General features: G+C 35.5%; 1 protein-coding gene across 7 annotated transcripts in view; it reads right to left on the reverse strand.

The window, feature by feature from the left end:
• Nucleotides 1-1,701: 1,701 nt before the first annotated feature.
• Nucleotides 1,702-27,659, reverse strand: part of Bclaf3 (BCLAF1 and THRAP3 family member 3) — a 54,061-nt gene continuing 28,103 nt past the window's right edge. For 3 of the 7 annotated variants that reach the window (XM_071606189.1, XM_071606185.1, XM_071606186.1), the window contains exons 9-13: nucleotides 20,651-20,765; nucleotides 18,947-19,042; nucleotides 14,337-14,372; nucleotides 13,022-13,177; nucleotides 1,702-2,746 (exon numbers count right to left, since the gene is read on the reverse strand). In XM_071606189.1, coding sequence (XP_071462290.1) covers nucleotides 2,717-2,746; nucleotides 13,022-13,177; nucleotides 14,337-14,372; nucleotides 18,947-19,042; nucleotides 20,651-20,765 — 433 coding nt within the window. In that variant the 3' untranslated portion in view covers nucleotides 1,702-2,716. Of the gene's footprint in view, nucleotides 2,747-3,487; nucleotides 3,516-13,021; nucleotides 13,178-14,336; nucleotides 14,373-18,946; nucleotides 19,043-20,650; nucleotides 20,766-27,659 lie in introns of all 7 variants that reach the window. The other 4 variants (XM_071606187.1, XM_071606190.1, XM_027927246.2 and 1 more) reach the window with 4 other exon arrangements.

Genomic DNA, 27,659 nt, shown 5'->3' on the forward strand with positions numbered 1-27,659 from the left:
TGGCTCAGGGGTCGAGTGCTCCTGAGTTCAATCCCCATCCCAAAAGCTACAGACAACCTATTTAACTTCCATATTAAAATTATATATGAAGATCCTAATAAACATATCCTACTAACTATTCATTCATCATTCAATTAACATTTACATTTAGTGAGTTCCTGCTAAGTGTCAAGTAGGATGTTGGACACTGGTGACATTATGGTGAATAAGATTAATATGGTCCCTTGTTCTTTTTTTTGGTAATTTTTTTTTGTTGTAGATGGACACAATACTTTTATTCTATTTTTTTTTTTAATATGGTACTGAGGACTGAACCCAGTGCCTCACACGTGAGCAACAAGCACTCTACCACTGAGCCACAACCACATCCTCCTTGTTCTTATTTTATATACTAAATTATAAAGCAAGTTTTCCTATTTAGGCTTTATATCTTATACATGCATTTTTTTAATATTTATTTTTAGTTTTTTGGCGGACACAACATCTTTGTTTGTATGTGGTGCTAAGGATCGAACCTGGGCCACACGCATGCTAGGCGAGTGTGCTACTGCTTGAGCCACATCCCCAGCCCCATGCAATGTTTTTCGAATAGGTATTTTGCAGTTAACATGCTTTGCATTTTGAGACAGTGACAAAAGTATATTCAAATAGGCCTAAATAGCGAATCAGTTGTGGAATGAGTAAATTAAATCAACCATCTTACCCTTGCTACAATAAATAAAAATAGGGCTATAGAACTGATGTTGTTTAACAAGTTTAATTTCTATATCTAATGTCCATTTTCCCAATTAGACTGTCTGTACTATAAAGGCAGGGTCCATGTGTCTTCTTTATTGCCTTAATTTAAGCACACTATCTATGAAATACATAGTTATCAACCAAATAATTAAATATTCATTCAAAGCCCATAACTGTCCTCTAGATATGGGAACAAATGAAATCAATTCTTTTTTTAATATTTTTTTTTAGTTGTAGATGGACACAATATCTTTATTTATTTTTTTATGTGGTGCTGGGGATCAAATCCAGTGCCTCATACATGCTAGACAAGTGCTCTACCGCTGAGCCACAATCCTAGCCCCTGAAATAAATTATTTTAAAATTTGAAGGGAGGGGTGCGGCGGCCTGGGGTTGTGGCTCAGCAGTAGACTACTCGTGTAGCACATGTGCAGCCTCGGGTTTGATCTTCAGCACCACATAAAAATAAATAAATAAAATAAAGGTATTGTGTCCAACTACAGCTAAAAAAAATTTTAAAAAAATTTTGACAGATTTTATAAGTACTCATATAATACAAAGTTGTCATACTATTTGCATTCCCTTCTTTTTTACCATAAGCAGAATGTTAAATATTTTTTGAAAACCTGACCTATAGAGAAGGCCATCTGCCTAAATTTATTATCCAGTTAGCAATGAATCAAGTGCTCTTGCCCTATCCCTTTATCAAATGATTCGTGTAAAGCAAAGACTGTCCCATCTTTTCAAGATATGCAAAGACCTAAATGTTTGTAGTAAGATTTTTCATAATCCTGTTATGAAATACCAAGTTCTTACCACCCTTCATATTTTGATTTAGAAAGCTCTGTCTTCACAAGTGCTGAGCAACATTAAAGATCAACAGGTCCTACCCAAGGCTGTATGTCTCAATGAAAATTAAAATAACATTCACACAAATTGTTGAGTAACTTCTTCAAGCAGAAAGAGCAACAATATTTTACTTTATTACAAATAAACATTTCACAAAAATTTAGTTGGGAATGTATATGTATTGTTAAGCAGAACATAGAAAACATAAAGAAATCAGATACTGGGACCTAAAAATTTCACTTAAAATCCCATCGATTCTATCTTACATATAGTAGGCACACTATACATATCAACTGAACTGAAAATAAACACTCTATAAGATGTGCTTGCAAAACATGTAATGCTGTAGTAGTAAAGTACAATTTTCAAATATGAGATTTTGTCTTGTCACATTTTTAAAAGCCTTTAAAAATATGATATGCACAAGCTTGCCCTGAGGGAAAAATAAGATGGAATATAGATTACAAAATCTTTACATTTTCCACAATAGCATTTTGAAATTGGAAAAGAGCAAATAGTTGTGGAAACAACTGAATGAACAAATTACTAAAAATTCAGTGCACTCACAACTACCTGATGGAAAATTTGAAGCACCTTTTCTCTAGCCTTCTGATATCATAATATGAAATGTATGAATTATATAGGCCTTAATCATCAGAAACTTAAGAAAACTTCAAGTTATAAGCCAAAATGTCATCAGAAAAAGAAAAACCCAGTATAAAATTAGCTACTGTAAGGCCACTGTTAAAGTTCTTTCATGTACAGACACTATACAATTCAGATACTTTTGTTTTACATAAACAAAGCTTTCAACATATAAATGTCTGGATATAAGTTCTCTCGAAACCATGCTTAGAGAAAAATGCATCAACAAATAATGCCCTTCAAGTATTTCTATTGAGACTTTTTGCAAAAGAAACTGTAGTTAATACAACTTTTAAACTGAATACTGTAATTTAAAAGCAATTTAAAGTGTAAAAAAGTTGCAGCATTCCACTACTGAAAAATAAAGTTATTTTATCAAGAAAGTTACAGTATTAGTGCCTTAGTGCCAATTCTAATTCCGGACAAAAACAGATGTTCCCAAATATCCTCCTGAAGGGTTGCTTCCATTTGTAACAATTCCAGATTAGGTTTCTGTAGCAATGTTTGTATATTCCTACCAAGAGAAAACAAGAGAAATAGAAACTTCAAAAGAAGAAACAATCAGTTATAGTATCTGAGCTAGAGTTCGCATCTCAATTTTTGACAGTTTAACTTATATAGTACTATTTGCACCTTGAGATCCCCACAAAAGTTATGTAGAACCCCAAACATACAAAGTAATAAGAGAACACATCAAAGCAGATATCAAATGATAAGTCAGTACGACAAAAAACATGACACTAGATAACACTGGTATTAGTAAATTGATGAAAACAACATTCTGCTAGTTGGGTGAGTTTTGGGGAGGGAGGGCATCCCTGGCATAAACTTGAGACACTTAAACCTTTGTCTCTCCAATACAGAGCCTGATGTGACACAAGTACAACTTCAAACTACTATTTTGTCCTTCCCATTATATGATATTTCTAATTCTACAATTATATGGGCTTTTCTAATGACTGATCACTGCAGAGAAAGCTATTAAAGGGCAAAAAGCTTTCTTGCTTTCAGATGGTTACCTACAATGTAAATTCATAAGGTTTCAATAAATATGGGAAAAGAATTCACAAGAATAGTAAGACTATGATTAAAGGGTAATGAATGTGGATTTCATACTGTGATACTATACACAATATTAAATTACCGACTACAAACTTGACATAAGACCATGCAACTAATAAAAACAAAAATGGTAGAATGACATGTTTTTCAGGGACATTAAAGAATAAAAATTTATTAATACATGTATCCTTACCTTTTACTAGGATCTTACAATATTAAAACTGAAAGAAATTTAAAAGTTGATTTATTTATTGGCATTTGTATTAGTATGGAAATGTTCAATTCCAAACAAAAACAGTGTTGATAGAAAATTCTTATTCTTCTATTTTGGTTAATGAAATGTTCAAAATACATGCAAATATATTTTGTTCAACATCATTCCTTTAAACAGAGGTAGGCTCAATCATATTCTTACTTGTACAATATAAAAATCATAAATTTATCTTTAAATAAAATGTTATCTACTAACAACTTTAAAAGGAAATTCTAACTACAATAATTCAAAAGAAAATTCAACTGAAATTTTTTTTCATAAAAATGTGCAATTGTTTTGAACTGCATTCACCCTGGACATAGCTTCTTTCATACAGTCTCTCAAGTTAATCCCCTGCACTTCCAATGATTTGAAAGTAGAATGCTGAACTAGATATATGAGCTCCCTCTCAGCTAGGTCTTCATAAATTGACACCTGGGTCACTGCAAATGTTCCTCTACTGGTCCTTCTGCATCTCATCTTTCTTTCACAGAAACCTATCAACTGCTAACCAAGTGAACATCCTTCTAATAATAATAATTCTAATAATAATCCTGAATATACACAGCTTTGGAGGTTCTCCCTAATTTATACAATCCCATTTTACTTTAATCCTACAACCTACTGCCAAATATGGTATTAGCTCTTTCTATGTTCAGCTCTTCTCCATGCCTTATCTTATAACCTACCTCCTCTATGAAGACAGTATCAAATAATAGTACTTACATGCCCTGACTATTCCTATTATACTGATCCTTTTCTCCTGTTAGGCATCTACCATCTGTGAAATTAAGCCCTCAAAAATATAGTATCCAGAAAGAGTTAAACACAGCAGGCCTGACTACTATCCTTGGAAAGTCCTGCTTATAAGGCTGGCCCTTGACGGGCATGTGAGAACTTAAATTTCAGGAGCGTTCATTCCTACCATTAACTGGTGCATGCTAAAATTATTTGTGTAAATAATATGGTTTCTCTTGAATATCTGCTTTCCTTCTGGGAGGCTAGTGTGTGTACCTGAAGCGGGTGCTTAAATGATCAGCACCTAGCAAAAGCCCTGGGTACTGAATCTAGAGAGCTTTCCAGGCTGGCAACATTTCACATATGTTGTAACAACTTGTTGCTGGGGTAATTAAGCAAGTCCTGTATGACTCCACTGGGAGAGGAATCTTTTTAAAATCTGCACCTGATTTCCTCCAGACTTTATATGAGTGTGTGTATATATGATAAAATTCAATTCCATTCAATAAGCATTTTCTAAAGACTGATCAGATGAAAGGCAACAGAAAAAGAGGAAAGACTAATGAGACCTCTTCGACTCTAAGAAGTTGATACTATATTTGTGGAAGTAGGAAGGTAAACCATAATAATTAGAAATCAAATGAAACAAAAATTAAAGAGGGGGCTTTGGTAAGGCTTTATAGTGGGCCTTAAGAGGAAAGTACAGCTTGGTTACAAAAAAGAATAGGGATCAGGAAGCTATTTCTAGCCAAGAGAACTGTAGGAACAAAGGTACAAATACAGAAAAACACATGCTATGCTCTAAAAAGCAGAGGGCCATGGGAAAATGTGGCTAGGACTAGACAGACCTAGCTAACAAGTTTGGTCTCTTTTTTTTTGTAGTCAATAGGACACTTGGAAAGAGTTTCTGTAAGAGAATACGATACAATCTATGTTCCAGGACAATAAGTGTGCTAGTAGTAAAGAGACTGAACAGGCAAATTGCAGGAGGCAAGGATGTAAGACAGCTTCAAAGCTTCCAAAAAAGAGGCCAGGAATATGTAAGAATCTAGAATATAGCAAAGGTAGCATTTTTCAATCAGTAGGGAAAAGACAAATTCTACAATAAATAGGGTTAGAAAAACTGACTAAATTCAGTGAGGAAAAAACAGATCCAACTTCACATTTTATAATATCAATAAATTCTAAATGAATTAAATATTTCTGCATTAAAAATTAACCATAAAACTACCTAAAGGAAACAAAATAATTTTTATGAGCATGATGTGAAATCTAGAAACCTATGGGAAAGAATAGAAGTTCACTGGATTAGACAAAGGGAATGAAGGGAAGAGAGGGGGATAGGAAAAGGAAGACAGTGGAATGAATTGGACAAAACTTCTCTATGTTCATATATGAATACAGCACAGTGAAATTCCACATCATGTATATCCATGAGAAGGAGATCCTAATTAGAAATAAGTTGTACTTCATGTATGTATAATATGTCAAAATACACTCTATTATCATGTGTATCTAAAAAGAACTAATAATGAAAAAAAGAAACCATATGGGACAAACTTGACAAATTCATGACCATCTAAAAGTTCTATGATGCAAAAACCAGCATAAAGAGCTAACAGACATAAACACAAGCAAAATGATTGTAAATAGCTTCACTAGATCACAAGCTTTTACAAATCAATAAGAAAAATCACCATCTCCTAACAGAAACACTGGCAAAGTATAGAAATAGGAAAATTGAGGGAAGAAATACAAATGGCCAATGGACACATAAAAAAGATGCTCACACCATTAATAATCAAAGAAAAGCAAATAATATGGATTACTTTCTGCTATTAAGTTGATACCTGATAATAAAGACAGAATGTGTAGTGTTGGCTAGGATGTAGGTAAGTAGATCCTTTCATGTACTGCTGGTAAGAGTATAAATAAGTAAAAGGGGCAATATGACAAGGTACCAAAATGTCAATGCCCTTAAGCAGTATTACTGAAAACCTGTAAGCTACACTTAAGTCATCAACAGAGGCTTGGTAAGCAAGTCAGGGATCCCTGAACTGGGGCACACATACCCTTAGAAGTAGATGAAGACATTCCAAGGAATATGTGAATACAAATAGTTTGAAGGAATTAATTTCCTGACCCTTGAATTTCCAGTGTTCACTTTCCAAAATTATCCTGCCTGCATAATTAATTAAGTCTGGTTCCCTGCCTTCTACCTTATACTTGAAAGATACACCTTCTTCTCATCCTGAATCTATTATTTTTTAAAATTTTTTTTAGTTGTAGATGGACACAATATATTTATTTTATTCATTTATTTTTATGTGGTGCTGAGGATCGAATTCAGTGCTTCATGCATGCAAGGCAAGCGCTCTACCACTGAGCCACAACCCCAGCCCTGAATCTACTATTTTATATTACCTGACAAACCTCAAGATATGTCAAGAAAGTGAATGAACCTAACAACTACTAATAAATAGATTTTTTTTGTACTCTAAGTCACATGGTTTTCAATTCTTTTAACTTTGCTTAACAAAAACTAAAGGAGGACAAACTCAAGCTGTTGGTGATAGAATACTCAAAATACTTTTTGGTGATAGATCACTAAGTGATTTTTTGGCCTATAATTCAGAGTGGGTCCAAAGAACCGAGTGGCATTGCTATATATAGTAGTCTTTTCACTCCCATCTATATAATCATATAAACAAGGTTTCTCAGCACTTACATCTATAAAAAGAAAAAATAGAATTAGAATAGATACTTGAACACTGTATTATTCTACTAGCAATAAGTAATATTTATAAGTACATGAACTAGTCGAAAAAAGAAATGTATTTCCAGTAAAACTTTTTTTGTTTAATCAACACTGAACAAAACTTGTAATATATTTATGGTATTTTTAACTATAACATTAACTCAATCCAGAGAAAATATTTAACACCTAATAGTCACAGAAATCTAATAACATTATGTGCCAAATTAAATTTGGTGATCAAGAAATAAATTCTATGGAGGAAGCAGAATGAAATCTAAATTTAAGGCAAAAAAAGAATGAGATAAAATTTCTTAGTGGTAAAAGAACTTATTTGTATATATTTTTTAAATGGATGATGCTAGTTATCAAATTTCTGTGGTATGCAGGTTCCACTGAAGAGATTTAAAAGAATGATGTAACAGTTTTATTTAAGACTGTCAGTGTTTATAATATGAAAGAAATTATATCCTTTACAACAACTCATGATTGAAAAAATAACAGATAACCTAAAAATGTTTAAGAAAGTAGATAATTTTATAAAATTTTAGAGTATGTGAACAAAAAGGTTTGAAAAGCACTTAAATAAACAATACATTCATACAGCAGAATAATATGCAGCCATTAAAACAAATGAATTGAATGGAGTTACAAATGAGTGACAGAAATAAGAAGACTTGGAACATTAAAACTGGAAGGAGAACTGGCACAAATGATTAGCAGGACGAGTATCTAGGTTGACTTGGGTAGCTGCAAGAGCTATGGACCATGAGGGGAAGTGAGTGGTCTGAGGAGGAGAGTTTAAGATATTATTTTTAGCAGCTTTACTGAGATATAATTCACATACTATACAGTTCAGCTCTTTAAAGTGTACAATTCAATGGCTTTTTAGTACATTCACAGAATTGTGCAACCAACAACCACAGTTTTAAAATATTTTTCTCTAAAAAGAAACCTCATACCCTACCCCCGATTTTTCTCCTAATCCCTTGATCCCTGGCAATAACTACTCTACTTTCTGTCTCTATGGGTTTGCCTGTCCTAGACATTTCATAAGAATGGAACCATACAATAAGGTGGCCTTTTGTGTTTGGCTTAGGTTCTGTCATTTAGCATATTTTTAAGGGTCATCCATGCTGCAGCATGTTTCAATACAAGCGTGACTTTGAACATATTAAATCTGAGGTGTTTTTAGGATATGCATGTGATGGTATCTGGGAGGAAGCTGAACATCTGGAGGTCTGGGAAGCAGTCAGGATGGAAGACATTAACAAAAGTGACAGTGAAATCTTGGGAAGAGGTAAGGGTAATCAAGGCATGTGGGAGGATTTAGGAAGGAGAATAACAAATATCACACCAGGAAATGCTTACATTTAAAAAGAATGTTTGGAGAAAGAGAAATCACCAAGTAAGACAGGGAGGTCAGAGGGGTAGGTAGTGAAACCAGAGGCTCTAGATCATAAATGCTCAAATGCAATGATATCCTTACACTTACTCTGCACCTGGCACACTTCAGCTCAGACATTGGCAGGTATACAATAAATCCTTGGGGATTTGTCTGATCTTGGTTCCCATCATATCTTTGTACTCCAGGACTTCCACAATTTCTTTCAACCCCCAAAACCACAAATTCCAGTCTCTAACTTCCTTTCTACGTTGTCTTCATGCCCTCTCCTCTCTTTCCTTCTTTTCCATGGGCAGAGATCTGGTAGGCACTTAGCTTACAGGCATAATCTATGAGGTTTTCTGGATAATCTATGGTGCTTAGGCACTCTGTGCCTTCCTAACCAAATGCACAATTGCTGACAGTTTTTCGGAGGCAACATTCCCAGAGGTGCTTCATGAATTCTGACTAGGTTATTTGTCCTGTTCTAATACATAATCAGATCCTCAAGAGTTTCTAAAAAGCCTTTCTGGGGTAAGCAGAAGAAATTTAATGAGGGCACTTCTGAACACTAGTGGATAAAAGACAAGCCTTATTTCAGGAAGTAATAGACAACTTCCATCTTCCAATCTAAGAACAGAATCTAAGAAAAAAAGAAACCCAGTAAAGGGGATTCAGGTTGCCAAATGGGATTAATATGACAAGTGTGTGATGAATAAGGAATTCTTCTGCTTGGGAATCATACTACTTTGTAGGCGTCTGGGGAGCCAATGCTGCTTTAGGGAAACTACCACCATATGGGAAGTGGAAGAAGAGGAGGACATATTAGGAGGATGTTTAGGATCCATCCCCACCTTTCCCCAAGGCTCTTCTTTGTTGCAGACAGGAAAAACACTGTCCGGTGGCACAGAAACAAACTGTACTATAGATAAGGAATGCAAGATGTTCCAGCCATGAATGATGAGCCTAGGCATTCCAATACGGTGGGAGGGTGAGGCGTCCAGATAAGAACAATCTAAATATTCCTAGTGGACTTAGAGACATGTGTAAATAAGTAGCTTTATATCTAATTTTAGGGTATCTCAATTACTTAATCATGCATCCTTAATTAATCTAGGTGGCAGTGTAATAACTGCCAAAAAATGAACTCCACATGGCAAAAAGCCTAAGTGTCTAGAGATGCTACCCAGACTAAGAAGTCTCTCTAGGGTAGGACCTTCAAAGTTCCCTGTGATGCTAAAGCTTGGGATAAAAAGTGTTGTAAATGTGAGCTGGGGGATGTAGCCCAGTGGTAGAATGCTTGCTTAGCATGGATGAGGCCCTGGTTTTGATCATTAACACCACAAAAAAGTGATATAAATGCTACCTCACACATAGTAATCCTATTTGAGCAAAAGTGTCCCTAGTTTTAAGGAAAAAAAGGGAGGTAACATTAGAGAACACCAATGATTTCAGGCCTTTGTCCCCTTCTTTAGGGCACGGGTAAAATGCACTGGTAGGTCTAAGCCATCAGTTTATCCACATGGAATGGGTTTTCAGAGTAGCACAACACTACTGGGACAGCTTAAAGACCAAGTTAGCTTTAAATACCCTAGCTCAGACCTTGGCAGAAATAGAGCAGCTGCATTTCCTTCCCTAAAGGTTAGAAAAGCAGAGCCCAACTGTTAAGTAGGGTACTAATAGTAGGGTACCCAATTTAGTGCTGTGCTCATAGAGCTGGGTTTTGTTCAAATACAATTCTATAAAAAGCATGGTTATGGCTTGCTTGCAGGCACTGACAGACTGGAAAAGCCCGGGTCAAAGTAAGCTATACTACAAGGATATGTGAAGTAGGATCCAGAAAAGTAGCCCTGAGAAAAAGAGTATTAGACACTGGAATTGTAGGAGAGCCTGATCTTTAAAAATCCAGCATGTTGGGACCACTTACAAAGCAGTTGGATGTCAGTGAAAGGCAACAGGAAGGCAGGGCTATGACCCATACTGGATTTTAACTATGATGATATAAACAGCCTAAGCCTAAAGGTTGTGGCTCCCTTTAGGACACAAATTCCTCTGTCCTATGATGATGGCCTGTAGTCTGATTTTGATTTGTTGTGAAGTGGGACTGGTGGGCAATGTAGCCTGAAAGAATGTGGTAGTCAGCAGGAACTGGGCAAAATGAGGCAAAGAAAGGAAGATGAACTGAAGCAAGTCCAAGAAACATAGAAACTACAGGCTAAAGCACGGCCGAGTAAACATTTAGGAGCCCTAAATCACCTACAACATAGAGGTATAAATGGAGTTAAGATAAAACTCAAAGTTTAGCAGAGTGAATAGAAGAGAAACAGACAACACGCACTAGAAACCCATTCCGGCAATTAAGGAAAAGACCTGACTCAACCTTACCCCTCAAGTGAAAAGCAATAACTAGCTTTCCTCAGAATAGCCAGGCTGCCACCCGTGACTGGAAACAAATGTCTAGGAAGATCTGATCCAAAGAAACCTGCTCCACAGGGCAAGAAGAAAAGCAGCATCTCTATCCAAGCCCTGGTACAGCCTGACAGAAGAAATGACTCCAATATCATTCATGCTTTAAAAAAATAGGTAGTTTCTTAAAATCATGACATACATGGTAAAATTAGAAACCTCATTTAAGGTACTCAACTAAAATTGGAGGGTGGGAGAGGTTATGTAAGATATTCTATTTAATTCTAAAACCTAAAAAACAATCAATTATCAATCTACTGGTCCATCTTTTGAAAATGTAACTTTTACTAAAATAATTTAAGCAAGCTCAGTGTAAAGGGGTCAGGCATGGTGGTGCATGCCTGTAATCCCAGTGGCTAGGGAGGATGAGATAAAAGGATGGAAAGTTCAAAGACTGCCTCAGCAAAACGGAGGTGCTAAGCAACTCAGTGAGACCCCGTCTCTAATAAAATACATAAAAGGGCTGGGGTGTGGTTCAGGGGTCGAATGCCCCTGAGTTCAATCCCCAATACCAAAAAAACAAAACAAAACAAAAAAACCCAAAACAAAATACTGCAGTTGGGCTATTTGATAGCAAAACTAGAAATATATACATTTCTCAGAAGACAATGACCTAAAATTACAAATAAAAATGAATCAAAAAGATTGACAAGCATGCCTCTCTTGACTGATTTAATACTATTGTTCTCATTTAAAATATAATTATGTGGAAGTTAATCTTATATATATTTATGCTGCATTTTCAAATACTAACATGGTTAATTTAAATAAAATCAATCTGCAGCTAAGAATATGCAATTCAAATTATCAAGTAAAGAAGCTTTTTATTAGAGTTAAGGTAGCATGATGGGGGGCTGGGTTGTAGCTCAGTGATTGAGTACTTGCCCCTCATGCATGAGGCACTGGGTTTGATTCTCAGCACCACATTAAAAAAGTTAGCATGATGGGATCAACCTTAATTTCCATCAATGATGAATGGATAAATAAAATATATTATACTTATAATGTGGATGAACCTGAAGGACATTATGTTATGTGAAATAAGCCAGGCACAGAAAAGAAAATATATGAGTTAATCTTTATATGAAATATAAAAAATGTTCAACTCCTAGAAGTAGAGAGTAGAATGGTAGTTACCAGGGGCTGGGGGGAGAGTGGTGGGAGGTTAGGGAAATATTGGTCAAAGCACACAAAATTTTAGTTAGAAGGAGTAAGTTTAAGAGATCTATTGTAGCCAGGCGCAGTGGTGCAAGCCTGTAATTCCAGCCACACAGAAGGCTGAGGCAGAAGGATCAAAAGTTTGAGACTAACCCCAGCAACTTAGCACATTGCCTCCAAATAGCAGAGTGGGGGGGGGGAGATAGATCTATTGCACATGACTACAGATAATAACAATATATCATATACCTATAATTTGCCATGCCACAATATGTGTGGATATGTGTGTATGGAAGTTAATCTTAAGTTTTATATATATATATAAAAATACACACACACACACACACACATAAACAATGTGTTGTACACTACAAATACATATAATTTGTACTTGTCAATTAAAAACACGTTTTGAAAAAGAGCATGTAGTGGTAATGGTTGTATAGCACTGTGAATGTAATTAATGCCACTGAATTGCATATTAAAAATCATTAAAATGGAAAATTTTACAATATCCATATTTTACCACAATTTAAAAAATATATGAGTGGGGGTAAAAATATGAATTAGTACATTTTGAAACTATATACCTTTGTATACAGTCTGCTCAATATTTTTTGGCACGCATATCACTTACATTGTACAAGACTAAAATATATCAATTAAAAGCCTTTACCGAAATTACCATTTCAAAGATTAACTATACAACAGAAATCCTAAAGTGAAAAGTTCAAACAGTTGGCATATTCAAAATATTTCAAGTATAACAGCTAAAAATATTTTAAGGTTAAACAGTCTCACAACTCTATTACTCCTTGAGGTTTTTATTCAACTATCATGTAATAACATCTTAGAAATCTAGGTTGATTCTTTAATCAAAACTAAATGAAAAATCTCATTTTTCTAATGAACATAGATGATTCAGGAGTTCAAAAGTCACTCAACATTTTTAAATGATCATCATCCAACTAACCTTTTTTTTCCTCAGTAATCTGTCTCTGAATTTATTAGTGATAAATCCCCTTGGACCAGCAAACCGCAAACGCTGATATTTAGCCTGAATGTATAAGCTCTTCTGTACCAGGTCTGATTTATATGGGGGATGGAGTCTACCACCTCTAAAGTTGTTCTGCAAAGGGAAAAAATAATTAAGCATTAAAACTATAGTTCCCAAGCCTACAGGTAGTTAAATGTCTGGTATTTAGAGCTGCCCTTGATTCCAGGCATTATAGATCGTAGAGGGAAGGGGTTAATGATAGTCAAGTACATTTCCCTCAAACTAGCTTACTAGTTTATTTTACACACTATTTTCTTGAAAAAAATTCTTTGTTTTACATAAAAACAATTTTTAAAACTGTTACATAAAAGATTTTTAAATGACTTGGCATGGTGGTGCATGCCTGTAATCCCAGAGATTCAGGAGGCTGAGGCAGGAGGATCACAAGGTCCAAGACAGCCTTGGCAACTCGGTGAGACCCCTGTTTCAAAATTTAAAAAATAAGAAGGGCTGGAGATGTAGTTTTGTGGTAGAGCACCCCTGGGTTCAACGCCCAGTGCCATACACACACACACCAAAAAAAAAAAAGAATAAGAAATTTGAAATGAATTCTTGAACTTCATCATGCTAAAAAATACAATTTTCCAAAACCTTCAAAGAGCTAAAATTATTCTGATTCACAGTGACTATATCAAATACCAGTGAGGGGGGGGGGGAAGACATTAAGAATCAATATTTAAGAATCAAAAACTTTTAACTTTATTCCTATTGAAACCTTCAAACCCATCTTTCTTTATCACACACACAAAAAACCTCATTATATCAAATATGGGTTGTAAAGAGCGATTCCTAGCTTTGCATACTGTCTGGTATTATAATAGACATAAGAGGACAATGTATGTTTGTATGTTCCTAAATGGTATAAGAGGAACTGGTATCATAAATTAGTGCTAGGGGAGTTTGGTTACTCACCAACCTGTCCTCTCCAAACCTTCCAAAACAATTCTCTAAATCTCCTTTCCTCACTCCCCCTATCATGTACTCTTCGTGGCCACCTGCATTTCTAGCATCCTCCTAGAATAATCTAAAACAGAAAGGAGAAGTGGCCCAACTGTTTATCTCTGCCTAAGTCTTAAAATCTTGATTACTTGCTAACTCACTGGAAGAGGCTGCATTAAGTAAGCTCTTGACTATAAAATGGATTTCTCCCTCAAATTATCCAACTAAATTCTCCTGCAAAAAAATATATATGTGTAGGCCCAGGGTTGGAACTCAGTGGTAGAGTGCTTACCTGTTGTGCATGAAGCCCTGAGTTTGATCCCCAGCACTGGAAAAAATGTTTAAATTAAAGAATAAATTTGAAGCCATATGAAGCAAAACTCTAGGCACACTTTAAAATGTAATAGGACAAGTTTAGCACAAACTGAATATTTGGAGGCCTAATTCCAGGGAGTCAGGAGAAAATATTGTAGAAAAGTTAAGACTTTGGTGACCCAACATGCTCTCTCAGGCAAAGTTAACTATAACATTGTTCTGAATTTACTTAACAAAACCCATACCTAATACTTCATGCAAGGGAAAGACTAAACAGACCACACCCTTTTTTCTGTAGGCATTGACAATTTAGTGGAGTATTTGACAGGCAGCTAGTCTTACTGATTTTGCCAACAGGAGTCTATGGATATACAAGACAAGGGCTGTCCAAACTTGAAGAACATAAAACAGCATTCAGCTCTACTGGCACAAACAGAAAGTTATATTCTTCCATCTCTCCTTACCACTCAAAGAGTTAAGGATTCAACCAGTGTTCACTTATTGGGCAGAGACAAAGGTCAGAATAAAAGTTGCAAACTCTCAACTTCAAAATAGCAGCACTGCATACAAATTCATTTCCCCAATTTTTTTTTAAGTAAAATCAGAACTCTACTGAGAAGATTAGTGTTTATCAGTATTTATTAGTATTATTTTCTGCTAATGTGCTTTCATCTTCTCAATTTCTCAAGCAAATGTTCACAGGAAAAAGGAAATCCCAGCTGGGCACAGTGGAGCATGCCTGTGATCCCTGCGGCTTGGGAGGCTGAGGCAGGAGGATTGCAAGTTGAAAGCCAGCCTCAGCCACTTAGTGAGGCTCTAGGTAACTCAGTGAGACCCTGTCTCTAAAATAAAATATAAAAAGGGGCTAGGGGGGTGCTGGGGTTGTGGCTCAGTAGTAGCGCACCTGTCTGGCACGTGTAAGGCACTGGATTTGATCCTGAGCACCACATAAAAAATAAAGAAAGAAAGAAAATAAAAGTATTATGTCCATCTACAACAACAACAAAAAAAAAAAATTAAAAAGACATGGGGTGGTGGGGCTGGGGATGTGACTCAGTGGTTAAGTGCCCCTGGTTCAATCCCTGGTTAAAAACAAAAAAGAAAATCCCAGCCATTCAAAAGGCTAGGGCAAGAGGATCCCTAGAGCCCAGGAGCTGGAGATTCAACACAGCAAGGCCCCATTTCAAAATAAAACAAAAACATAAAAGGGAAACACAATCTAGTTATATGTAAACATTTGATGACAAAGTTGAATAGAAAGAGTTTTGTCTTTAAATCAAATTCTTTCTTTTTTTCTTAATTTAAAACACCCTGAGTCACATTTCAACTATTACATGACCAGGGTCCCAGTCAATAGTGGCCTCTTTTGTAATGCCTGGAGGAAGAGTTTACTATTGGTAATCCACTAAGGCTTAAAACAATCTAAAATTATAAAAAACAAATAGGGGCACATTTGCTTTGCAGAAAATTAAGCTCTGTGAGGGGTGAAGATCAATCTTCTATGGCTGCTTCAGGCTGGGAAGATTAAGGGATCAAAATTTTGGGGGGTAGAAATGAGATAGGGACTTAGGATAAGGAGAAACAGAATCTTAAGGCAAACACCCTTAAGCCACTGAAATGAAGAAATCAAGCCACTGAGATGCAGAAAACACAGTTGCAAACCTTGGCCCACATCCTTGAAAAATGAGGGAAACCCACAAGTGCAGGAAAGCTGGCAAGAAAATTGTGCAGCTCCATCCTGAATCCACCTCCAGTCCAGCCCCTGATATAGCCCTTCTATAAATATGGACCCCCAGCCCAAGTCAGGGCTGCTTCTCACTGTCTAGACAGCCTACAATTCTCCCTTATCCATCTTCCTAAATAAACCTGTATATACCTTAAAAAAAAGAAAGTTAAGGTCTGAATAAGCCTGCATATTCCTAAATAGATAGCAAAGAGATGATTCCTTCAACATGAAGCACTAACCAATAGTAATTTTTAAATAAATATAAGATTAAACATACCATGAGCCATTAAAGAAATCAATACTATTGTTCACTATACTATAATCACTGCATTAAATGAAAAGACTCTTCAAACACTATCCTCTGACAATAAAATTCAGATTAAGCAGCAACTAAGGCAATGCCAGGAAAAAAAAATATATTGGGGCTTAGTCACGTGAGTTGCCATTGCTGGAGCTGCTGTGCTTAAAAAAAAAAAAAAAGGATTACATATGTATATATCTTTTGGTGGTACTGGCGATTGAACCCAGGGCCTCACATGTGCAAGGCAAGCACTCTACTCCAGTATCAAAATATAAAAAAAATAAATAAAAAGTAACTAAAGGGGAGACAGATACTTGTGAGGCTATGAAAGGGGAGCATTGGTTATAAGACCTTCAACATTAAAAAGATCAAGCTTTTTCTTTAGCGAAAGCCATATGATGTGTTATACTGAATTACAGCTTTACAATTATGGCCTGAATAATATTTAGGCATGTAGACAGAATAATTAGAATGTTTAGGTTCTATAATAATTTTCAAAGACTTGGTCACTAGGAATGGATTTTAATCTTTTTAAAATTTGGATTTTAGTTTATTTAAGTTCCATCCTCAGAGTACTTAGTAAAAGGTAAAAGATAATGGGAATTATTGGTAAAACAAATGTATACATGTTGTATTATAACAGAGTAATTAAAAGAATTAAGTAGATTCCTCATTTTACTCTTTTAGAAATGGGGATATCATACATGATGAAGCACAAAAATTATTTATTCTATGCTCATTTTCCAATTATTAAGGTTAGAGGAAATTTCAGATGAAAGAGAATCATAATAAGACACTATAATTTCGTTAAGACTATATGCACAAACTTGATATATCAGAGCTAATCCTGAGATTTACATGGTCCATTTTTGCTTACTATATCTTTGAATTAGTCTAATTCATGTAGAAAGTAAATTTTAACAATTTTTTTTTCTTTTTTGTGGCACTGGAGATTGAACCCAGATGTGCCATACAATTGAGCTATATCCTCAGACCTTTTTAATTCTGAGTTAGGGCCTTGCTAAATTATCCAGACTGACCTCAAACTTGTGGTCCTCTTGCTTCAGCCTCCTGCGTAGCTGGGATTATGAGCATGAGCCACTTAGCCTGGCTAATATTTTTTAGGAAGGATTATCTGCTCACACTATACACTATATTACTGTGAAAAAATTATGAACTTCTAAGTAATCATAACATTACAAAACTTTAAATGATTGGTCAAGAGAAAAGATTATTGCATAAATTTTAAAAATATCTAACAATGTTAAAGAATCTTCCCTTAAATAAAAGGGTACGAGGAAATAAGTCTTGTGATGATCTTACAAAAATACAACAATCAACTAGATCTGAGTAATGAGAAGAGCAATATGTAGAAGCACTGAGATCTGCAAATCCATCTACACTGCCTCTAGGTGATGCAGACATCACAATTTCAGTTGATCTGATGCCTCATTACTCAAGAGATTAACAGATGGTATAAAACATGTTTATACCTCTATGGCTGTAGCTATTATTGAAAACCCAACATCATCCATGTTTTATATAAAGCACTGGATGAAAATATAATCTATGTAATGCCTACAAATTATGCTATTCCTAGTAGAAAAAAATGCTTTTAACATCTAGAAACTTTGTCAAGAAGCCAAATATTTATAGAAGATCACTTAACTACCCACCTAAGTCTATGGTTTTGGGATAGTTTGTACTACACCTTTTTGCTCATACTAATTTGCCCCTAATCAGCTAAGTACTTTATCAAGCCTGCCTGGGACTTTCATACACACACACACACACACACACACACAAAAGTTTTAATTCTTTCCTTCTTTCTTTTTTTTTGTGTGTGTGAGGGAGAAGACAACACAGAATGAAAAATATGAACAAAGTACCTGTCATAAACAAGAAATTTAGACAAAATGGATTTTAAAAGCACAGCTTTTGAGAGCAAGGAGAGAAATACAACACCTGGACTATTGCTTTTATTCCATTTGTTTGGGGGATGAGGTGTTTTAGGTAATCAAACATGTTGGCTAATTAAAAACTATTTCTATACGATAATTAGAATGTGATAAAATATACTTTAACAAAGTTGTCTGGACCAGAATCTTTCTCTGATGAACCAGAAGTCCTCTCTGATGCTTGTGTGCCTATCTATGGGCAGGGTTTCTCCATTGGTGATTCCTGGAGAAGCATGAGAGCTCTGTACTTAACACCTTAGAGATTTAAGGATAGGTTTAATAGGAGAGTCTGGGACTTTGCCTGTCTCCCCATCTTGTGTCACTCCACCTATATCTGTCTTGTGCATGTGTATTTTCAAGTAATATTTGAAGAAAGGGTTTCACTGGTTAAATAAAAATTAAAATCAAGTCCTGAGGAAGAGGTGATTAATAAACTAATTATAGTCAACTGTAAATACTAGAAATAAGCATATAAACCAGAAACACTAGTTTATAGCTACTATTTGAAACAATACCTCAAAATAGCTTTTAATTATACTTAGAATATTATGTTCAAAGCATAAGCCCAAAGTTAGAATTAAATGGAAAACAACATTCAATACCTTGAAAGGTCTTTTAAAGCCTCTTGTATTTTGATGGTTTCCCTCAACTCCAAATGGTTTTTGAGTAACAATATCCTTTCTCCGAATAGCATAATTCTGCATGAAAAAGTATTAGTATGGGTTAATATGCTTAAAGATTGATTTTAAAAACTAATTTCACCATGTAAAAGACACATGTTTAAATATACAGGATTAAGAACTCAAGGCAGCCAGGAGTGGTGGCTCCCACCTGTAATCCCAGCAATTTGGGAGGCTGAGGAAGGAGGATTGCAAGTCCAAAGCTAGACTTGGCAACTTAAGGGGACCCTGTCTCAAAAATTAAAAAGGACTAGGGATGTTGCTCAGTGGTAGAGCACCCCTGAGTTCAAACACCAGTACCACAAAACAAAAGCAACCAAAGTTGGGAACATGGAGCTTAGCTGTGGGAACACATTTCTCCTTCTTTGACATGACCCACGCTAGTTGGTGAGGGGCCAGTTTCATCCATGCCTGTGATGAGTGTCAAAAAGCAAACAGAAGGGCTGAGGTTGTGGCTCAGTGGTAGAGCACTTGCCTAGCATGTGAGAGGCCCTGGATTTGATCCTCAGCACCATGCAAAAATAAATAAAATAAAGGTATTGTGTCCAACTACAACTAAAAAATCAATATTAAAAAAAAAAACCCAGAAAAGTCCCTACTCTTATTTAATGCAATGGGTGACTTTTAAAAACTGGACTATGAATCTAGCATTTATTTATACAGGCCTCCAGGATAAGGAGATAAACTTATTACTATCAGGAGTTGCTAAAGGATTCCTACTCGTTAAGAACAAATCCCCAATACTGCAGGAGGCAGGTTTGGCTGACTCAGATAATTGATTTGAGGTGATGTTCCTGCCATGGCTTGGAAAGTACCAGAAATAAGAGAAACAACTACATTAGTAAATCTGTAACCACAAAGAACTTGAATCCTCTGACGGGAATAAAAAAAAGAAAAAAAAAAAAAAAGGTAGAGCCCATTCTCAAGTCAGTTTCTTATTTCTAAAATCAACAATCTTACAACCTTCTATATGCTCCATTTTCTGTGGAGTTTGATCAGAGGGAGGATTGCAGGCAGCTGCTGACATGACTCCTGATGATCCCCACTAATGATCCTCCCTTTGAGTGTGGATAGGACCTAGTAACTTGCTTCTTGCAATTACAATATGATACAGTAATGGGATGTTACTTCTGAAATTAGGTTACAGACACAGATTCTGGCTTCCATCTTTCCAGTCATTTCTTATGGAAGGTAGTCAGCTGACATTCTGTAAGCTGCCCTATAAAAAGGCAAATCTTTAAAACAGAAAGTAGATTAGTGGTTGGCTGGGGTGAAAACAGGGGGTAACTAACAGGCATGTAGGCTCTTATTGGGTAGTAAAAATATCCTAAAACTAGGTTGTTGTGATAGTGATACATCATCACAAATTTACTAAAAAAAATCACTAACTTTTACACCTAAAATGAGTGAATTTTACAGTATGTAAATTATATTTTAATGAAATTGTTCCCCCAAAATTCTAAGGTATTATAATAAATCCAGAGATTAATATTTCTTTTGTCACAATAACTGTAAACCTCAAATGAATCTTCTAACACATACTTAATGCACAGTTATAGGCATTTTGAAAATATATAGTTGAGGAGAATGTACAAAAAAATGAAAATTCCGGAACTCCAATCTTACTATGTAAGGTTTCTGAATAAATTTTCTAAAATTTGATTTTACAAAATGTGTAGGTTTTTGGAATCCATCAGCATGAATATTCTTCACCTTTGAAAAACTGGAACGTTGATCATTCCTAATAAAATGAAAGAGAGAAAACAAGAATCTTTTATTAGTTTACTTTTACCCAACAAATAAACAAAAAAATTTAAAAAGCCCCTTTAGAGACAATTAAAGTAACACAACAGTAAAACTCAATGATCTTTCACTACTAAAGTTACAAACATTAGTTTTTAGGGCTAACACCCTCATTTTAAAAAAAAACATTATTTAGTTAAGTTGGCAGTAATCAATAGGAGGGGGAAACAATATTCCTTGTATTAGTGTTCCCAATCTGAGGTTCAAGGACAGGCTTCCTGGAGGCTATAACTCATGTGAAATGTGTGTTTTCAGAGGAAAGACTGTCGCTGCTCTAGAATTTGGCGGCACTGCCCCCCACCCTGTCCTTACTGACAGACTCCCCTTTGTAAAAGCACTAATGACTTGGCCTATTCATCAGAGGTGAGGTATGAAACTGGCGCAGGGTTACCTCACTCTGATACTGCTAGGCCATGGATACTGCTAGGCCAGGGCATTAAAAGGAAGCCTTCCTTCTCTTGATATTGAGAGGTCCTGAGGCCACCAAGTGCTTTTTCCAGGGAGCCCTATCATGGAGGGAGGTCCTTCTTTGGGCTTTTCCTCTGATCCTGGATGCCTCACTTCCACAGCCCTTAGGGAATCCTCTTCCTACATCTTCTGCAGGCCTTGCTCCATGGTAAACCAGCCACTCATGACCTCAGCCCTACTTCAGTACCTCCATACATTCCCCACTGACATCAGGATGAAATCCATACTCCTCATCAGGACCTACACGGTCCTCCAGGCTCTGGTCCTTGCTGCATTGCCATCTGCCTTACTCCAGTCTCCCTAACACACACACACTGAGCTTCCAGGACATTTAACTTTATGTGGTTCCCTGAACACTCCAATCTCTCCTGTTTCCACACCTCTGCACCTGTAGTTCCTTCTGTGATCATTTCCTTCCACTTAGATGAAATTTAGCTCCATTTGTACCTCCAAGGAAGGCTTTCCTAAACCCCTCTCTGGTAAACTAAGTACCACAAAATGCCACATGCACAAAATATATTTGGGGTGATAACACCTATCTCTTCATGTTTGTAACTACTGGTGCACCTGTGTGTTTAATGGAACAAGCTGCAATTCCTTCAGAGAAGGTAGTTAAGTGGATGGTTCATTTTGTGGCCCCAGCTCTGACCCCCAAACCTGACAAGAAGACGACACTCAGGGTCTTTTAAAATGTAAAAAAACAAAAACAACAACAACAAAAAAAACCCAAAAACAAAAAAACTCCATGTCCTGTTAAAATACTCATGATAAGAGAGTAAGTCAAAATAGTAGGGTGCTAAATTATATACTGAGAATAATTTCAGTTATTTTAAATAACATATATGCTGAGAAAAAAATGATAGGAAATGTGCTAAATATTAACAGTGGTCATCTCTAACTGATGAAATTAAAACTGCCTTATATTTCTATACTTAATTATATTTTTTCCCAAATGATTATCATTAGCATATATGACTATGTCTATAAACAAAGAAATGGGCTTTTAAAAACTCTCTTTGCAAGGCACATATTGGAAAAAGACATACAGGTTGAGCATCCCTAATCTGAAAATCCCAAATCAGAAATGCTCCAAAAATTGAAACTTTTTGAACACCAACATGATACCACAAATGGAAAACCCCACATCTGACCTCATGTGACTAAAGACACTGTATAGATTAACTTCAGGCTATATGTGTAAGGCATATAGGAAACATAAATGTATTTCATGTTTAGACTGGGTCCCATCACCAAGATATTTCATTATGATGATATTCCAAAAAAAAAAAAAATCCTAAAGCTGAACCACTTCTGGCGTAAGCATTTGAGATAAGGGACACTCAACCTGCAATATCTAGAATAGATAAAAAACTCTTATACCTCAATAATAAAAGACAATAACCTGATTTAAAAATGGGCAAGGAATTTGAACAGAAATTCCTTCAGGTAAGACATACAAATGGCCAATAAATATATGAAAAGATGCTCAACATCATTAGTCATGGAGGAAATGCAAATTAAAACCATAATGAAATACTACTTTATACCCACTAGGATGGCTATAATCAAAAACACAATGAAATACTACTTTATACCCAGTAGGATGGCTATAAAAAAAAAAAAAACACCAATATTGGTTAATAGCACTACTTAAAATAGTCAAAAGGTGGAAACAACACAAATGTCCATAAACAGAAGAACAGATAAACAAAAAGTGGTATATCCATACAACAGAATATTATTCAGCTTTAAAAAGCAATGGAATTTTCTGAAAAGGGAAGGAAATTTTGACATGATACAATACGGATGAACCTTGAATACATGATACTAAGAAGCCAGACAAAAAAAGACAATTTGTATGATTCTACTTGTATGAGGTTATCTAGAATAGGCAAATTTATAGAGATAGTAAGAAAGAAGGTTACCAAGGACTGGAGAGGAGGAAGGAATGGGGAGTTATTGTTTAATGGTACAGAGTTTGTTTCTAAAGATGAAAATGTTCTATAAATGGATAACAGTGATGGTTCCATAACACTATGGTTATACTTAATGCCAATTAACTGTACACTTAAAACAATTAAAATGGTAAATTTATATTTTGCCACAATAAAAAAACTGAAAAACCATTCATTGATAAATTTGGATTCTTAAGCAGGCAAATGAACACCCAGGTTAAAGATCTATTTCCCATCCTCCCTACAACTAGACATGGACATGGGACTAAATTTTTAGGCCAACAGTGTTAAAAGTGTCATGTGTAAATTTCAGGGAAAGACTAGGATGAGGACATGATGGCTAGAGCACAACCAACCACCTTGGGACACGAGGCATATGCTGTGTGCAAAGGTTAGAGGAGGAGCAAGGTCTAAGGAGCCTGGTTCTTTGATGAGTCCCATCTACTGCCACCTTATCATGCAGATTTCCTACCTCCAATCTTTTATTTTATTTTTTTACTTGAGACTTTTTTTCTCTAGTTTGTATAATCCATTCTCTACCTAAAAACAACAGTGATCCTTTTAAAATTTAAGTGCAATTATATCTCTTCTCTGGTTAGAACCCTAAATGTTTTCTAATTTTACTAAGAGTAAAAAAGAGTCTTCCATCTTTTTCAGTCCTTCAAAGTCCTTCACGCTTTGACTTTCTCTTCCTTTTCTCATTTTGTAACTCACCAGCTCCCTTTCTAGTTCTTAAGCAAGAGCAACCATATTCCTGCCTCAAGGTCTTTGAATTTACTGTTTCCTCTCTTGAAATACTACCCCCGCCAGGTAATCCTGTAGCCAAATACCTTAATTCACATCCCAGCTAAATTTTTAAAATCATATCACACATCATTCTTTTCTATTTTCCTCTTCTGCCTTATTTTTCATCTATCACTTCACTAACATGTATTTATTTGCTTATTTTCTTTCTTCCATCATTAAATTCCAAGTGCCACAAAGGCAAGGGCTTTGTGTATACTTTTATCACTTTGTGTATACTTTTATCCCTAGTGCTTAAACAGTAACTGTAGAACAGAGGAAATATTTGTTGAACATATGAATAAAAGATTCGCACGAAGTTCACTCTAGTTTAGTATAGATTATTACAATAGCAAGAATAAAAACTGATGTTTTCCTATAAGCTGACTAGCTAAAAAGGAAGTCTTGACAGTTTGATGTCCTTTTGAAGTACACTGACATTATTTTTAAGCACACATAGCCCAAACTTATATAACACATCTTAATTACATTGTGGGGAACTTAGTAACTCTGATAAGAAGAGGGAGAAATAGTGTGTCAGAAGCCATGGAGCTTCAGGATAGAGACTGACCAGAAGGGAGAGCAATGGAGAATATCAGGGTTTTGGAAATTAGATGAAATCCCTGAGAATCAGGTTTGCTGGTGAAGTTTCCTAAGGTATCAGAGAACAGGAATCCAGGTAGACAGGCATTCTAATTTAAGTATTTTTGGCCCTGTCTGCTGCTTTGTAAAGTCTTCATTCATTAAACAAATATGAACTTAGCTCAAGGCAATGGGGATACAATGGTGAGCAAATAGACACAGAGCCTGCATACAATGTTTTTTGTGGTACAGAGGATCGGACCCAGGAGCACTCTACCTCGAGTTACAGTTCCAGCCCTTTAATTTTTTTTTTAAATTTTTGAGACAGGGTCTCACTAAGTTCCCAGGCTGGTCTCAAACTTACGATCCTCCTGCCTCAGCCTCCCAAGTTTTTGGAATTACAAAAATGTGCCACAATGCCCAGTGAACCTGCATACAACTTTTTAAGGAAAAATCACACAGGTGGGAAATCACTTCCTCCTATGATTTATGATTTTATTATGTTTCATTCTTCTGAATGTCTATGGAAACTATATACTGACTTGATTAAAAAGGATTATGTAAAAACACAATGAGATCAATTTTTATAAACTGAATTTCTAAGATATAAAGATGAAGTGTCTTTTATTTTAATAAGGAAATTGAATTAGGACAAAGAGATAAACGGTTCTATATATAAGAGGTTCTATATCATTTTTGAAAAAAAGACAGTAACAATCTTATCCATACTGGCAATGATGTGGAGAAATTGCTGTGGAATGTAAAATGATACAGTCAATTTGGAAAACTATCTGGAAGTTCCTCAAAAAGTTAAATATAGAGTCACCACCTAATTAATCAATTCTACTTGTAGGTATCAACCAAAGAGAAATGAAAACAAATTACACAAAAATGTTCATAGCACCATTATTCACAACAGCCCCAAAGTGGAAACAATCCAAATATCCATCAACTGATGAATGGATAAACAACATATGGCACATCAATACAATGGAATATTATTCAGCCATAAAAAGCATCCTCATGCTACAACATTGGATCAACACTGAAAACATTATGCTACACAAAAGAATCAGTCACAAAAGCCATACACAATATGATGCATTTATATGAAATGTTAAGAATAAGCAAATCCGTAGAGACAGAAAGTAGAAGAGTGGTTGCCAGGGGTTGGGGGAAGGAGAAATGGGGTACAGTGTTCCCTTCTGAGCTGATAAAATGTTTTAGAATAAATAATGGTGATAGTTATAGAACCCTGTGAATATACTAAAAACTACTGAATTGTTTACTTCCATTGGGGAATTTTATGGTATGTAATATCTCGATTTTTAAAAACCCTCATGGCTCTATATTCCATACCAACTATCCAGTAGGAATTAAATAATCCTGGGGCTGGGGATATAGCTCAGTTAGAGTGCTTGCCTTGCATGCACAAGGCCCTGGGTTTGATCCCCAGCACCAAAACAAAACAAACAAAAAAACCATAAAATAATCCAACACACCCAGCAAAAGATACCTTGTAGGAAAACATCTTTGCATGCCTCAACACTATTTTCAAAGCTGACATTGATAAATTTTATGTTAACCTTATACACATCACTTTACTTAATTTTAACTACCACTACAAGGTAAGTATAAATCTTATCCCTATTTTACACTTGAGGAAACAGAGACTATGTAACTTGCCAAAAGTCAATTACATAGCTAGGGGTCTAAGAGCAGGAATATGAACTCGGGTCTAACTTCAGTACTCAAGTTCTAATCATTTCAGAGGGTAAAGATATATCCTGAAGCACTACACAGTCTGTACAATATGCTGATTATCTTAAATCTGTTTGAAAAATCCTATTTCTTGGTACACTGGGTTTCTTAAGTTTGCTGTCTCAAGAAAAATGTGACAGTTTGTGACATTAAAGGGCCCAGTCATGCAATGTATTAATCATATCATATTAGGAGACTGGTGATTTTCACCTAGCAAAGGAAAAGATTTTTACTATTTTACTTTCATATTTTTCATATACCACAACACACAGTTTGATTATCTTTTTAATTAGTCCCAAACTTATTGTTAGAATCAAATCCAGTTTTAAACAAGCTCCATCTATTTCAACTAAGACTTAGTTAGGCATAGACTTGACTTAAAAGTCTAGTCAAATATTTCAGTAATTTGATACTATGGACTATATAAAAAACTGCACTATTCCTACTTTCTGGGAGATCTACTGATGAGCCCTTGCTATGCATGGCATCAGTTCTTTAAATATGCCAGTCATTTAATATGCATAGCATAATAAAGTGGTTTTATCATCATTTTTTTTTTTTTTTTGGTACTGGGAATTGAACTCAGGGGCACTCAACCACTGAGCCATATCCCCAGCCCTATTTTGTATTTTATTTAGAGACAGGGTCTCAACTCAGTTGCTTAGCACCTCACTTTTGCTGAGGCTGGCTTTGAACTTGTAATTCTCCTGCCTCAGCCTCCCAAGCTGCTGGGATTACAGGTGTGTGCCACTGTGCCTGGCAGTTTTATCATCATTTTATAGAAAGGCTATAGTGACTCATCAAATTTGTGCAAGATCAAACATCTTATAAATTGGAAAGAGATGAAATTCAAATGTAGGTCTCTACATTTTCTACTACACCTGCCCATTTCATGGATAAACATCCACGAAGAGTCCTGGAAGAGAACTGTACTAACTTCAGGAAATTGTGCATTATTCAGACTACTCCAGAATCTAGGGCAGAATGTATCAGTTTTAATCAGCTTGAGCCAAACAGTCCATAACCTTGCTGGTCTTGGCTTCTGCTAATATTAAAAAATCTCTTATACTTATCTCTAGAATTATGAAGTCCTCAAATATCCACCTACCCCATAATTTTTCTTGTTTAAATCAAGATGCATAGAATGATTACTGAATAATTTTGAAACATTTTAATAGATTTCATTTAACCATAGAAAATGGATTTGAAGGATCAAATCCCTACACTAAAATTATCATCACACAAAAAAACTGGAAAAATGCTTAAACCGAAAGCTCCCTGAT

This window comes from Marmota flaviventris, chromosome X (genome assembly GCF_047511675.1).
Source record: "Marmota flaviventris isolate mMarFla1 chromosome X, mMarFla1.hap1, whole genome shotgun sequence".
NCBI lineage: Eukaryota > Metazoa > Chordata > Mammalia > Rodentia > Sciuridae > Marmota > Marmota flaviventris.